The sequence below is a fragment of the Neopelma chrysocephalum genome, unplaced genomic scaffold, assembly GCF_003984885.1.
Source record: "Neopelma chrysocephalum unplaced genomic scaffold, ASM398488v2 Primary Assembly neopelma1_23b, whole genome shotgun sequence".
In the NCBI taxonomy this organism is placed as follows: Eukaryota; Metazoa; Chordata; class Aves; order Passeriformes; family Pipridae; genus Neopelma; species Neopelma chrysocephalum.
The window spans coordinates 16,548,152-16,563,451 of NW_020897692.1; the positions used below are offsets into that span (position 1 = coordinate 16,548,152).

At 42.0% G+C, this 15,300-nt stretch overlaps 1 protein-coding gene across 3 annotated transcripts; it reads right to left on the reverse strand.

The window, feature by feature from the left end:
- Nucleotides 1-651: 651 nt before the first annotated feature.
- PTP4A1 (protein tyrosine phosphatase type IVA, member 1) lies at nucleotides 652-14,407 on the reverse strand. 3 transcript variants are annotated; one of them, XM_027698183.1, is made up of 6 exons: nucleotides 14,132-14,407; nucleotides 6,915-7,464; nucleotides 5,294-5,386; nucleotides 4,783-4,913; nucleotides 3,097-3,171; nucleotides 652-2,262 (listed from the first exon to the last, which is right to left on the reverse strand). In XM_027698183.1, the coding sequence occupies exons 2-6, from the start codon at nucleotides 7,017-7,019 to the stop codon at nucleotides 2,145-2,147; spliced, it is 522 nt and encodes a 173-aa protein (XP_027553984.1). In that variant the 5' UTR covers nucleotides 7,020-7,464; nucleotides 14,132-14,407; the 3' UTR covers nucleotides 652-2,144. The 3 variants fall into 3 exon arrangements, with proteins under 3 accessions (XP_027553984.1, XP_027554000.1, XP_027553991.1); XM_027698199.1 differs by having other exon boundaries at nucleotides 6,915-7,461; nucleotides 14,132-14,332; XM_027698190.1 differs by lacking the exon at nucleotides 14,132-14,407 and adding an exon at nucleotides 12,757-12,881.
- Between the last annotated feature and the right edge of the window lie 893 nt (nucleotides 14,408-15,300).

Sequence of the window (15,300 nt, forward strand, 5' to 3'; positions counted from 1 at the left end):
TGCAGATTTTTCCTCCTCAGAAACCTGTTTACTGAAATCAACTGAAGTCAAGCCTAGTCTCAAGTTTAAAGTTCTAAAGAACATGTTAGTGATGGGAGCTTGGTTAAGAGCTCTTAACCTAAACACAACCCTTCTTACCCAAGTGAATTCTGTAGAGACAGAGCAAAATCTGATCTATGTATAGAAATTGCATTAATAATTTTAAGTAAGTAAAAAAATTCCAGGCATTTTACTGGTAGCTGTTTTACAGATTCCTCCTAGTTTCATGACTGACCAAGTCATTATTTTTAACTTGATTTGGATACTAATCTGTGTTAAACCAGTATTTACATTAGCCTGCTGTACTACTGAGTTACGGAATTTGTGTAGATTTTGTCTTTGCCCTTGTTCCTATTACCTAGTTCTATCTTGACAATAGAAACACTGATGTCTTTGAATGTCATTTCAAAAGAAAAGATATTATTTCCTCAGTCAAATGAAGCTGTATTCCATTAAACAAAATACTCTTTAAACTAAGCTTTACTGATGCATATACCCTTCTGCCTTTGCTGCAAAAACAGCTTCAAGAACACTAAGGAAGTAACCTATTTTAGTACGGCAAGTCACAAGTAAGCTACATAAAGAAATACTGTACTTTCTATCATTAATTTCTGTCCACATTTATTTATGAGTAAAAGAAACAGCAAACATTACAACAAGGGGGACATTCAGATCCAGATTAAAAAAAAAAAAGAAAAAGAAAACAGATGCCTGACTAGATTCTGAATTTAGGCACCTCAAGATTGCTGACAAAGTGTACAAAAATAAGTGAAAGTGATGAGCATTTCAGCAAACTTTTAAGTGCATTTCAGTATTTATTTAGATGTTTTAAGCTCTCGCACTAGATTTTACAAGCTGGTGAACACTGGCAAAAGTATTTCTCCCACAGAACTATAACCACACATTCCCAAGACAGTATAAATATATGGTTGAGCTAACATTAATACACATCACCATTTTATCAATTACATAATAAAACAAATTATCAAGTATCCAAATATTAAGTTACGCAGCTTGAAAGGCATACAAAATATTACAGAGGTCTGCCCAAGTCATAGCAGAAACTCAAGGAGGAAAAATGAAAAGAAGAAAAAAAAAAATCACACTTTCAACAAAGCAATAGTTGGTAAACAATTCTCAATAGGTACAGTAAAAGAAAACTACAAGATTTTTCAGAAATTTTCTGATTAAGAATTTTTAGCTACAATAACAAAGCATTTCTAAGTTTTAAAAAAATATTTACTAAAGTAAAGGGCATATTCTATACTTCCTGCACAAGACAAAGGCAACATTTTACTAGAAATATTAAATAGCCCCTCCCAACCTTTTCAGGCCCTCTGTTAAGTTGCACATGAAGTGCCAACAATAATTTTACTGTAAGGCTTTTTGTCTGGAGACATTAAAGACGTGTGTGCTTCTGTACAATTTAAAAGATCATCTACATGAATAACCAGAGAGTAATGATTTGTAAAATGGAGAGGTCTGCAGGTAACAGAAAAGTACAGATGGAAGGGTAAAAAGTTGCTGTAATTAATAGTATTAGAAAAAACAGACTGTGCAAATCCTGATAATTCTAGTGCGATTGTGGGAGACAAAACATACAGTGAGCAGGCAAGACTACTTTAGAGGCCATATTCTTCAATATTGAAATGACTGTAGAAAAAAAGTAAGGTCCAGATAAGCTGCTAGTTCTCACATCATCAGAACTATGCTCATTTTAAGGAAAAACATATAGCTGATATGCTGGGTGTTTTGGCACCTAATCTCTCTACAGATTGATTTATTTTAGTACCCCAATTTTTAGTAGTTGAAACTAGGTGGGTAAGACTCAACGGCATGATTCAAGGATATTTGATCTGGTAATCAATGAACAAGGAGACAGCTCAGAAACAGGGTACAGCAAAAACATTTACTGGGTCTCCAAACAGATGGATATTTACTTAAACATAGAAGTTGCATTTCTACTTAGCCTTTAGCCTATTAAATACTCCTAAGGAAGCTTCCTTTACTACTAAAAAGTACCAGACTGATGTCTTTGGCATGCAGTCTGCTTAATTCTAGTTTCCATCCTTTATTCCCAAAGAAGTACTATAGGCTGTTAAGCTTTACTGAATACAACAATTATTTCGGTGACCATTGGAGTCTTTAAAGCGCAGACGCATCTTGGGGCGGTATTTCTCCAAGTACAGAAGTTGCTTGCTGTTGAAAGCTCCACGCCGCTTCCTACATGGAGGAAAACATATTTTAAACAGAACATCAATCTCCTGCCCAGTGAAATAATATCACCGACCAGAGAAAAATATTTTTAGGTCACTTAAAAAAGCCACCTTTAAGTCAAGGCTATAACCAAAATAGGGATAATTGAAAGTTGGGTGCCAGGAAAGAGGGTGGTAGCTTCCTTTCACAAATACCTCATTGGACCACATGCTCAAAGGAGTCCATAGCATTTTAGACAGCGTTCTACCTCTGATGTACAAAATCCAGAAATCTTACAGTATTAAGAAAGTACAAAAATATTTTAAGTCCCCATAATAAGAAGCTGAACAGAAATTGAACTTTGTTTTCTCAAACTGTTAAGTATGTGAAAAAAAGGTACATGTTGATTGACTGTCTGGACTATGTACCAGTCTTCCTGTTCCTCATTTTATATACAACCAGTACAAGCTGAATTTAACTCTTCAAAGACTTGGCAATTATGCAAGTAGTATTATGGTATTGTTTATAATAGCTGCAGCTTCTTTTAAATATAGTTGAAACCTGAAAATTAAGGCATTGTGACTAAAATTCTTCTCATCCAACTTACACTAATTTAAAAAATCCAAGGAAATATTTGTTTTCAGTAGACCGCCAGGAAAGACTAGGAAGAACATTTTAGCACACTTTAGTCTAATACAGAAGAAAGGATCCACCAATGTGAGTGAGCGTTACTTCTAGCTAGGAGACAGAACCTAAATTCTAAAGGTATTCTGCCTCTCATATGTAAAATTTCCTTTAGTGCCCAAGGATGTATCAACACGTTAAACCCTGGAAACAGCTACATATTAGCTTCATACTTACTGTCTTATGAACTGCACTGCGTCTTCATACTTCATTCCACATTCTATCAGTGCAAGAGCAACTAAGACTGGAGCTCTGGTTCAAAAAAGAAATTATATTCGGTTTAGCTTTTGTCAATGCATACTCAGAAAAACCTTTACCCAGTTCTCTCTTCTGTCTTGTGTATCTGATGCTTCCTCTCTGGAAAGGCACAAAAGGCAGAAGGCATTTCTATATTAACTGAGCTATTATACCACTTGGTTTTGAGCTACCCCTTCTCATTAAGATAGGGGTTTAAATTAACTCTGGTCAACCTTAGCTTTTGATTTTAGGTATAGGAGAGTACAACTGGAATAAAATGAAAGTAATCTTCAACCATTTGTTTCAAAGCAATTGATTCTGGGGAAGAGTTGCACACGGGTTTCTATCCCCCACAATGAAGCATCCCTAGAAGCAGTCTGGACCACCAAAGCAGAAAACAGAAGAGAAAACAGACAAAAGGTTGGAACAGAACAGAAAACTGACAAAATGTAGAAGTAGTGTAACAAGTTTTAGGAACAGATGAAATCCACAGGCTGCTGCATTCCCCTGAGGATTTCCTTGCTTGCCACAGTATTCTTCATCTGACAGAACACAGTTTTCAGTTAGAAAAGCTTGACGGAAATCAAGCCTAAATACATTAGGAATTTATGGCTCAAAAAAAAAATCATACCACACATGAGCAACAGAGTTTTGCATCTAGTAGCAAGCTTAAGTGATTTTGTATGTTCAGGGATTTAAGAAAAAACATACATGATAGAAAGCTAGAATATTCTTTTCAACTAATTAACTGCCCAATTTTGAGGAAAACCCAACAGGTAGCGCTCTAAGCAGCAGAAAAAGACTTTGGTTTTGGTAACATCCATCGCTACAGTCAACTTTGTTACATGTGAAGCCATAATGCAGTGGATAAGCCAGGCTTATGGACAGCAAGATCAGAAACCTCTATTTTAAATTGGACATACTGAAATCCATGGCTATAATATAGCAACTGCTTTTAGAACAGATCTAGTTCCCAGGTAGTCTAGAACAACAACAGAAACACCATTATGTTGTCCCAACTGTTGGAACTGTATTTAAGACAGTGGCAGCAGACAGAGGGAGCCAGGCTAAGAGGAGAATATTTAGCATGATCACTAATAATTTTGAGGTCACTTAGATGTGAGACAAACAGATGTTTGAGACTTTGGAGAACCCTTTTCATCCCTCAGATAGGTGGTGGATAAAAGCTGGTCTTGATGTGCCAGAACCAGCCACTTGTTTGTGGATAATGGTTACAATACCCGTGGGTACAAGGAGACTGACAATAATACTGAAATGGAGATGAAGAGGAAGCAGGCAAGTCAATAAAAACAAAAGCATTAGGAAAAAAAGAAGACATAGCAAAACAGAAATAACCAATGGGACACTTATCAATATGCTTGGTACAAGAATATACTTGTTTATTTAATGCAGTAGATTTTGTGAGAGCTGTGATTGTAGCATCATCTGTTGACCAAAAGGCCTTAATAGATGCATACAACAGTTTCCTGCCATCTTCACTACTTTTGAGCGTGAGGTCATTCCAATACTGGATATGTAACTATTTTACATTGATCTCAAACTTCTGTACTAGATCCTAACAAGTCTGACCAGGAATTCAACAGATCTTTATAAAGCCTCACTCACCTTCCAAGACCAGCAACACAGTGTACAGCAATACAACAACCAGGTTCTTCACGAAATTTAACTTTAAGGAGGTTTAGCCAATCATCAACAATCTGGTTGGATGGTGGAGCACCGTCATCAAAGGGCCAATCCTAGAATACAGGATGACAAATACACAAAGATGGAACTCTTTGCTTGTAAGATGTGTGCATAGGCAAAAAAAGGAGGACATACAATGGACAAAGTGCTGACAGCTAAGGAAACCATTTGAACTTATGATTTTCTAGCAGTATAACTATAACAATATTAGGAATACATTCCTTTCAATCAGTTTTCATTGAGCATATGATTTTGCTCAAAACTGAAATTTTTTCCTGACAAGAAAGAATGACTGCACAGCTTTTTCCTCCATCAGCTGCTTGAACATACTCATAGAGTTAATAAGGTGGTATCAAAAGAATTATTTTTTTGGGAATGGGTGGGGTGGGGAGGGGAATGGGTTGGTTTTAAACTCTGCTTTTAAACTACTTACCAAAACCTGAATGCCTTCTTTTTCCACCGGAGCAGTGTCATAAGTAGCTTCACACACTCTTACCACTGTGGTAACACCATATTTCTTAAGTTCCTAGGGAGTGAAAAAAAAGTTGCTGTGAGAGTAAACTAGTTTCACTTGACCATTTAATTTTCTCAGTAAATTTACTCAGTAAGTAATTCAAAATTTTCAGTAAGTAACCTCATAAAAATGCTTGCCACCCTGTGAAGAACAGAGAAAGCTGAAATAACTAAAAATCTATGTGCTAATGCCAGATACCCTTCAGTTCTGCAGCAAACATAGTTTTATGTGCAGATTAAGTTTTGTTATGTTGGATCACACTTTTTTTAATCTAAAATCAGATCCAGCTAAATATTAATTAATCAAGTAGTCCATCTCCAAAAGATTATTCCTTTTAAAGGAACAGGAAGTTTCCTGGTTTGCAAAGCTACATACTTCAGTAAAGCACTCTGAGCGAGGTTTAAATCTTCCCCTTCTCTCTCTCTGCTTAAAACAACAGGTCTGTAAGACCACTTACTGTTAAGAACTATGAGTTGTCATAACTAGAGAATAACAAAATTTAGCCTTCCATTTTGCTGTTACAAAAAAAGCACTCATTCTTTATTATTCCTGCCACAACCCATCATTCACATTGTCTGAACTGAACTGACTGAAGCATAGCGTAAGCATACTTTATCTACTTGTGAGGGTATAAAGTCAAGCAAATGTTATCCTACTGTGTTTCCCATAAATTATACCACTCCAAATGCAGAATTGAGCTATAATACATCTAAAATCTTGCTAACGAGGGACTTTGCAAACTCAGACTTTACCAGGAAGTAACTTTGCAGGAACTAGCATACACTTTATACACCAGCACACTTTATAGTTCCAACACGCTGGATACAAGTTTCAGATGATAAATTCGATACCAGCAGTATTAGCAATATATGCCAAGCTACCTGGCTTTAGTCAGTAAACAATTTCAGCACGTACCAAAACACTTTAGGTAACTTCAGCAGCTCTGGATGCGGAGTAAGCCTACCGCCACAATTTCACTCAAGTAGACACTATGACACAGAGGATCCTCTTAAGCTACATTAAAACCATAATCTGCTAACACTGGAGGAAGCTAGGCAGTGAAAGCATATTGCAAACCTGTTATTTGTTCCTAAAGTTCTGATCCACAACATATAGTGAATTATCATCTTTTTAATCACTATGCAGTAAGCGCAAGGAAATGTTACACCACTTTAGCCCAATCTGAATTCAAGTTCCTATCACTAGCAGATATTTGTATTGTTCTACACATAACTCTGCCAAATAATTCCTGTTTTCAGACCTAACCAACGTACTTAATGTACCATTACGGTATAACTATTACTTGGCTTCACTCTCAGAATTACATTTGTGAAGGCCAAAGTATATCTGAATAGATTTGTATGTAAGTCTTTGAAGCACAGCATCAGTATTTGAAAAAAGTCAATATACAAACAATTTCAGTACTTCCTCACATGGCTTTCACAGCCGTTATCAACTAGTAAAGAAGGAAATTGTAAATACAGCATGTAGCTCAGGCATTAAAAAAACCACATCAGTAAGAATTGTGTCCTGGCCTTACCTCTATAAATTTGTTTAAGGTTGCGTTGGTTGGATTGTGTGTGATCAGGAATCTCATGTTCTTGTAGGTGATTTCCACAGGAGCAGGGCGGTTCATTCGGGCCATATTGATTTAGTTAAACATGCAACAAGATTATGAAAGGATTAAAAAAAATTCTAATACAGAAGTGATGTAGAGAAACTGAAGTCTACTTCACTATACTCCACGTGAAATTCTCAGTGCTTAGAAGTATGAAGTTGGGAGCAATGGGAAATGAAATGAACCTCCTAACAAGAAGCAGCAATTCTTCAATCCAGTAATACTGAGGCAAAAGAAAGGCAGTGCACTGAGGTTTACCCCATCCAGGTCTGAATTCTGTTGTTAAATGCTCTGCCAATTTCAATTCAAAACTTCTTATCCTGGTCAACCACTCTTAGGGGGGCTTCTTGGTGGAGTAGTAATGAATTTCTACAGTTCACTTGTCTGCATAGAGGTCGTGCTGTGCCTGGCAGTAGTCTCCACTGCCCTTCAGAAACTCCATAAATGTGTGACCAAGAACACCACAGAACTGCTGTAAAGAGAGAGGGGAAAAAAAAGCATAATGAGGACAGGTGAAACAAGGTTATTTTTAAGACATCAAGCATTATAAAATGAAAAAATAAAAACACAGCAACTAAGCAGTTTCATGAAGTTTATTTTTTATTCCAAGAATTAGGTTTGTGTAAGAATCCTGTCAGCTTTCTTAGCAAGGATTATTTGAAAATAAATACATTTACTTAATACAAAGTTTCCATATCGGGTTATTTCAACACCAAATGCTGAAATGTTTTAAAACACCAATTCAGATGTGCTAAACATAGCAACAAGTTTCAAGAACCCCAGTATTTATATAAAGCATAGTTTTTCCAGGATACTCATACAATTTCCTTTTCCATTCTGAATTGAGAGACATCACAACATCTACTAAAGTTACAGTGAGCCTTAGTCCCATGAAAGCAAGGATGAGATTCCTTGAATATTCAAGCTCAGCAGTGGACAATTTTTAGTGTCTGAACAAAACTATCAGTCTCTACTTAAAAGTAGAATCACTTGTCTTAATGGCTAAAAACTTACTTTGCTTGTAAGCATCATTAATTCACATACAGAACAGCCAGTAGAAAAAAAATGCACATAAATCCACCTGACTTAAATAGGAGGCCATGAAAGCAAATGTAGTCTTTGTGGCCTAACAACAAAATGTGAGCTTTCAAACACTTTGAGACTTTCAAGGCACACAGATTTCTAACTAGGGAACATTTCACTGAGGACCCAAGGCTGAGGACCCATGGCAACCTGCATATGCTTTTAACTGTCTTTTCACATCAGGACTTTATTAATATACCAAGATAGCAGTAATAGTCTAGCTAAAACCACACATAAGCAAGTTTATTGAACAGGTTATTCCTGTCCAGTGGTATACTGTTTAGCTATGGTTAAATTTATATATATAATTACTACAAGACACAACCAGGAATTAAGATAGCACATGAACTGCTCCAAGTTGGGTATTCATTTGCAGATGTTGTAAATGAACCACCAAGATATGCTTTTATGCACTGTGGAACCCTTCCAGCAGAGGAGTTAGTTTTGTACCCAGCCACAGTACCAGTCCTGCTGAGGACACCTGCGTAGGGAACAGAAGGGAAGACGAGAGGAGTTGTGTTCCCCAAAAGAGAGGTACAAGCTGAACCACATGCCCACCAAATATACTTAGGTACTAGAGAGAAACATAATTGATCCCACAAATGTTTAGCAGAAAAAAGTTATTTATGTTAGTCAGGCAATTCATTTTCAGACAGCTTCCTGGTAAGAGTTTTAAGGTGTTAATCGCAGGCATGACTTGTAAAAAACAAACAAACAAAACAAACAAAAAAAAAAACCCACACAAAAAAAACCCAACCTGCTAACAAATATGAGAATTAAGTTAACAGAAAGAAACTAAAAAAACAATTTCACATGCATTTTGCTGCCACTCCAGAGATACTACCATCAGCTGGTAGTAAAGACTGTAGGATTAAGTTTGCCAGTTGCAAAAAATGTATTTCAGTTTTTATTTTTGATAACTTGAGAGACAGCAAGAACTCTAAATATAATAGGCATGAAAAAGGAGTAAGAAGGATCCTCTGAAGTCAAAGGCCAACAGAGTAACAGGAACCAGGAGAATTCAGACTCGGAAGAACTCCAAGAATCATTATCTGACTCACCAGCCGTGTCCTAGCAGAAGGTGGCAGGTGTGCTTTTAAAAGCCTCCTAGGACCAGACCTAGGAAACAGCTAAAATAGCAACTGAAAAAAAAGAACTGAAGATAACTTATTTAAAGTCGGTTTCAATTAGTTTAAGAAGCAGAACAGCAAAAAGGGACAGGACAGCTTTAAGCAGATACAGCTGTACAAGGTCTTGTGCTACTTTTTGCATGCACTGGCAGATCTCATGTTTATCTCTTCTTAAGATTGCTAAGAAGAATCACAGACAGTCCTTTTCCCTGGTAGAGGATGAGGGAGTGGAGGCTGTCGGAAACAGAAATGCATGAAAGCGAGCTTGGACACAGAATGGGGGAAAAAAGAACACAGAGTAACTGGAAGCAGTTAACATGTCTCCATACTAGGACAGGTAGGGAGAAAGAAATAATCAGAATTCATCCAGCCTGCTAGGGACGCTGCCCTTAGCATGCAACTAGGAGTACTCAAGATACCAGACAAACTCATCGTGGGGATAAGGAAAAGGGCAGGCATCAAAGTATTAGTTAAGTAAAAAATCATTCATTTTAATGCAAATTGCTAATCACATCCAGAAACTGGGTGCACAGTTCAAATTCTTATACAAAGTTGAAGCAAGTAGATTATGCAATGTTACATTTGAGTTCTATGTGCTATTAACCCTTACAAAGGAATTCATTTTGTTAATTACTGACTTAGTCAGTATTATACACATCAGCACCTTAATAATTCACACAGCTAAGGACCTAACCAAGAATGTATTTAAGCCTCACTGTTTGCCTTGGCAACTGCTGCTGCCATATTATAAAGGAGCAAAGCTCATACCTTCCTTTGATGTGAATGCCATCATTTCTCACCAATGCTAGCAGGAAAGCTTCACATGCAGACCAACTCCTTTAGACAGCAACACACTGTACTACGCTAAGACAGCTCTGCCAGTCTAGTTTAGTTCTGTTCTGGGAGTCAAATGAAAATTAAAGACAAGTAGTACATGGGCATGCTGTTTGTGTTATGGCATTAAGTTACAGTACAAGGCTTCATCCACCTTCAGTAAAAAGACCTGGAAGATGAGAAATCAGCTATAAAAATACTGTTGCAGTAATTAAGACAATCTCAGGCTTTGAGGGAACTCAAATGATGTCAGGAACTTTCAAGAAGCTTGGAAACAGGGCTTTAAAATTACTGCATTGTCTCATACAGTTTTGGCAGGTAAGCATGAAGTTGCCTAAGTGAAACTCAAATGCATAGTGTTGTATGCAGAAGGTTCTTTAACAGAGCAACACCAACTCATTGCTTTTACCATTAAGTTGGGTACTCCAGCATATTCTTTTCAATTTACATATAAGTTCTCCTTGAGGAAAATTAACATCAAAGGATTTTGGAAAAAGTAGCAGCTTCCATCATGACAGAAAGCCAAACAACATTTAGACTGTTAGAGCCATCAAAATAAACTTAGAAAACAAAACTAAGGTTAATATGCCAGGGCCACATATTAAGAGAAGGCAACCTGTCCATTATAGGTTAAAGCTGTGTTAGTTATGATTGTACCACCTACCATAATTCATGCTAGGAAAAGTTAGAGAATAGTCTATTCAAGTAGAAGGAAGACATCTTGAAAAGAAAGGCTTTAATTCATGCCCTTCTTTGAGACAGAATGCTAAAGTATCTGTCTTCACTGACCAACAGATTCACATGTATGTTAATTCATGGTTTGAAACAATCACTTGTGTCTGACAAAAACAGCTTATGAAAGTAATCTGTTAAATCGTTACTGATATGGGGAAAGCAAAGAGGTGTAAGGTTATCCCATGCTGTTGACGTCCTTATTCACAACTCGGTGGCATCTTGAAAAACATGCAAACAAAAGCACTTGCTTATGCAGTTACATGACACTTTATCTTCAGAAGATGAGCAAGATGATTCACAGTTGCTCAATCCACTAGCTCATAGACCAAAAGCATTTATATATAGAACCAACTATGTGGTCTTCCATCCTCTGAAGTCAAGACCTGACACGCACTCACCTACTAAAACCACAGGATCAGAACTAGAGAACTAAAATAAGCTGCATTTCATGACAATTTGAGAACACCTGCAAGGAAGTTCATTGTTCTAACTTACTACCTGGCAAAAAGTTACTGAATGACAGATACCCCTGACTTCCTCTTACTACTCAAGGCTTAAATAGCAGTTGCCACAGCAATCAGGGAACAGTGGGAGGGTAAGGGGTACAAACTGTGAAGCCATAAGGCAAGACAGAGGCACACCTTTTGTAAGGTGCTGTTGACAAGATGTACCTCCTATCTACTGGGCAGATGAATGCCTGTACTGTGATATCCACAGTGACAACATTGTCCATTTTAGCCACAGACAGCAACCCATTGCCTAAGAAGATACACTCAGATCTCACTGACAGGAAGGGAAAATCCAAAGGTTTATCATAAATTTGTTGCGACATGCTCTCTGCCGGAAGGATGTTCTTGTGGTTCAAATATGCAGCAAAGGGGGAAGAAAAAATTATCTCAAAACTTCCTGTATAACAAGTCAATGCAACTTCCAGAGATGACGAAACTGAGGCCATGTGACTGCGTTCAAAGTTCTTCTGTGTGGACCGCAGAAACAACATGCAAAGAAGCCTTAGCAGATATTGGGGAAAATAAGACATCACAAAACCCATTTCATCCCCTTGTCTAAATGACTTAACAATGCCACTTCAACAGCAGACTATTTAAATCCCACCATTCTACTAAAATATTATTCCATTATGTTTTAAGCAACAAGATGAGAAATTTAGCACATACACACAGACTGTTATTGCTGTATTTCATCAAGTTTAATAAAGTCATTAATACCTAACAGGAAGTTGCTACTGAGAAGAAAGTGGTAAGGAGTTACGGACTTGCATTTAATATAGAAATATCTCTTCTGTTGATCCAATAGAGCAAGTTTTACTTTTTTAAGAAGGTGAATATCTGCTGCTAGTTTACAATTCAGTAATACTCTTATCTGGGCGCTCAGGTTAATGTTTAAAAGAAGTCATCACTTGCAGTCAGCCTACACACTGGGATAGATCCGGCATTCTTATGTGGTACGTATTCTGTCAGAAAAGGGAAGTTTCACTTGACGGAAGTTATTAGATAAGGCTAAATTCTATTTATTTACCACCTTACTGACACATTTAGTTTCAGCAAGACAATGACATCCTTCTCCCTTGGCTCCTGCTGTATCTGTCACTCATTTTCCTTTCTCTCTTATATTTTTTCTCATGGCTGTGCAATTTCTATATTGCTTCTTCCACATTTTCCCCCAAAACGACTCTGTTCCTGGCATGACAATTTCAAAACCCTTCGCTATTCCATCACTAGAATAATATGAGCTGACATTTAATTGTAATCTTCAGCTTTCTTGGTTTGGCAGTTTTATGAGATTACAAAGAGACAGGGTTCATACTTCTGAGTCACTGCTTTTGAAAGACTCAGCAGATGCAGGTAGACATATTGGAAAGTTGTCTCCAGCAGAAATAGGAAACACCAGAATCACAGGAACGTCATGCCACAAAAACTTACAACTGTCAGCTCATAATACTTGCCATGTGCATAGCTGCCTACCAGAGAGCAAACAATCCTGCTTCTGTTACTGTAGGTTCCTTGATTTTGTTCGGTTTTTTGTCTTTCTTGTTTCCCTGCTTTTGGAAGGCATGCTACCACCAGCAAGACGTGTTATTTGATTGATTGTGCTTAAATACACATAGCGCTCTGTGGTCACAGATGTTAGGCAGCACAGGCACCGAGATTACTTGAGGGGGTAAAAAAAAGAAACGGCAAGCATATGAGGAAAGCAAAATCTTCCAATGCTGAACTGTGATCCACCTCCAGAAGGAAATGCCTTCCTTGAAAAGCCAGATGGCAAGGTCTTAAAAGCAGGTTTGATCAAAATTAAGGTATTTGACTGCAATCGTCAGCTTCTGAAGTTCGAGGCAGATTGTTAGAGAAATTTCCGCTTCAACGTGTACTTAATACTTCTCTGCGGACTTTTCCTGCCGAACAAGACAGGATGCACACTCGAGTTCGGGCATACCCCACCTCTACTGCATAGAGCTCATTTTGGAAAGGACTCACGTCCTCGCTCGCAGCCGGCGCTGCCTCCCCGCCCGAGCACGGCGGAGACAAAGCCGCCGCCGGGCTGCCTTCGCCGCGACCGCGCACGTGGGGCCGCGGCGGGGGGCGAGCGCCGGCCGCGGCAGCCGAGCCTGGCACCGGGCCGGGCCGCCAACCGCCCGCGGGCAAGCCCCGGCTTGCCCGGACAGAGCCGGGCCCCGGCCGCCCACAGCCGCGGGGTGCCGGGCTCCTGCTCCGCCCGTCCCTCTGTCCCCGGCGAGGTGACGGTGCCCGGGCCGCGGCAGCGCCGAGCGGGCCGGGCCGTGTCCCGGTGCGGCGGTCACGGGTTCGCATCACGCCTCGATCAGGCTCCCGACGCGGAGCCATCTTGTCCCCCGGAGCCGCCGCCCGGCTCGGCCTCCCCCCGGCAGGGGGCTTCTGGCACGGCCCTGGGCGCGGAGCCCCGGCCTCGCGGGCGCTGCCCTTCCCGGCGGGAGGCCTGGCCCGGCAGACACAGACCCCGGCGGGGAGAAGGCCGGGCCGGCGGGCGGGGCAGGCGGCAGCTGGCTTCACAAAGCGGCTTTGTGCCCGAGCCGGGCAGCCCGGGAGCCGCGGAGAGGTCGCCGTCTCCTCCTTTCCTGGTGGAGGAGGGGAGAGGGGCGCCGGGGGCGGCAGAGAGGCCGAGTCGTGCCACAGCCCGGTGCGCTCGGCGCTCCAGCGGCCCGCCCGAGGGGAGCCGCAGCCTAGCGCTTCGAGAAGCCGCCTGCAGCCGGGCAAGAGAACAAAGGGATAACATGGAGGAGCAGGGGGAAAAGCGCGGGGAGCCGGGCACGGGCGGGCGGCCGGCGGGGCGGGGGGCCGGGGGGCGCGGGTGGGCGGCACTCACAGGAATATGGTTACTCATTGAAGACTGTAGCCTGATCATGCAGCCGGGGTGCGGGCGCCACAGCCGGGGGCAGGAGGAGCAGAACCAGGAGGGGGAGGAGGCGGAGGCGCTCGAGGCCGCGGAACTGCCGGCGGGGGTTCGGCGGCGGCGGCGCGGGGCAGGACCATACAGCGGCTGCGGCGGGCGGACGGCTCTGCGGGCAGCGCCGGGCGGACGCGGCTGCACCAGGAGCGACACTCGGCGCCGCCTCCCCCACGAGCGCCCCGGCCCCGCCCCTCGCCCGCGCGCGTCACTGACGGGCGTCGCTCCTGCCCAATCAGAGCCGCCGTCGGCGCGTCCGGGGTGGGCGCGAGGCCTCGGGGGGCGGGATGGCGCCGGGGGCGGACGGTGCGAGCGGCAGAGGCGGCCGGCGGGAACCGGTTCGTGAATGGGGCCGGGGCGGGGGCGCCTCCGGGAGCCGGGCCGGGACACCCCGCGTGGCCCCGCCCGCCGGGGCCGATGCCGGCGGCTGCGCCGGGAGCGTGTGTAGCGAGCTCCGGATCCCGTTGGACAGCGAGTCCTGAGTTCTGCCGCGCAGCCCCTGCTGCCCGCCGCGGCGGGGCGAGGCGGGACAGCCGCTCCCGCGGGGGCCGCAGGACGCAGGATGGCGCAGCGCCGCCCCCGGGCGGGTTTAATCCCTCGGGTCCTTCGCCCGCGGGCCGCAAAACCGCTTTGGCGAGTTTAATGCTGGCAGGAAGCTCTTAGCGGGTTTTGCCCGCAGATTACCCTGTGTTCTATAAGTCGGGATAAAAACGGTGATTTCTGGTGTTGCACATAGGAGATGAGCCCAGTAGGCCAGAAGTGGTGTGGGAAAAAACAAGGGCTCTCTCAGCCTTGTGTTCGCTCTCCCTCCTAGGGAACAGCACAGGGGTTTCTGAAAGCAGTGATCAGGAGTTGGAGCCCAGCGTTGGGAAGCACCGACAGTGTCACTGCTATGCCCAAGGGATACAGGCACGTCAGCCGGCTGGACACCGGCAACCTGGGAAACACCTCAATGTGGGTCAGCGCCAGTTTTGTGAAATAGCAGCCTATTTTTAGATTCAGTTTGTCTGAAACTGTTCTAGTTGTATTTAACTAGTTAAGTCTTTCAACTGCATGTTATTGTATTGTTACAGATTACAAGAGCCTAC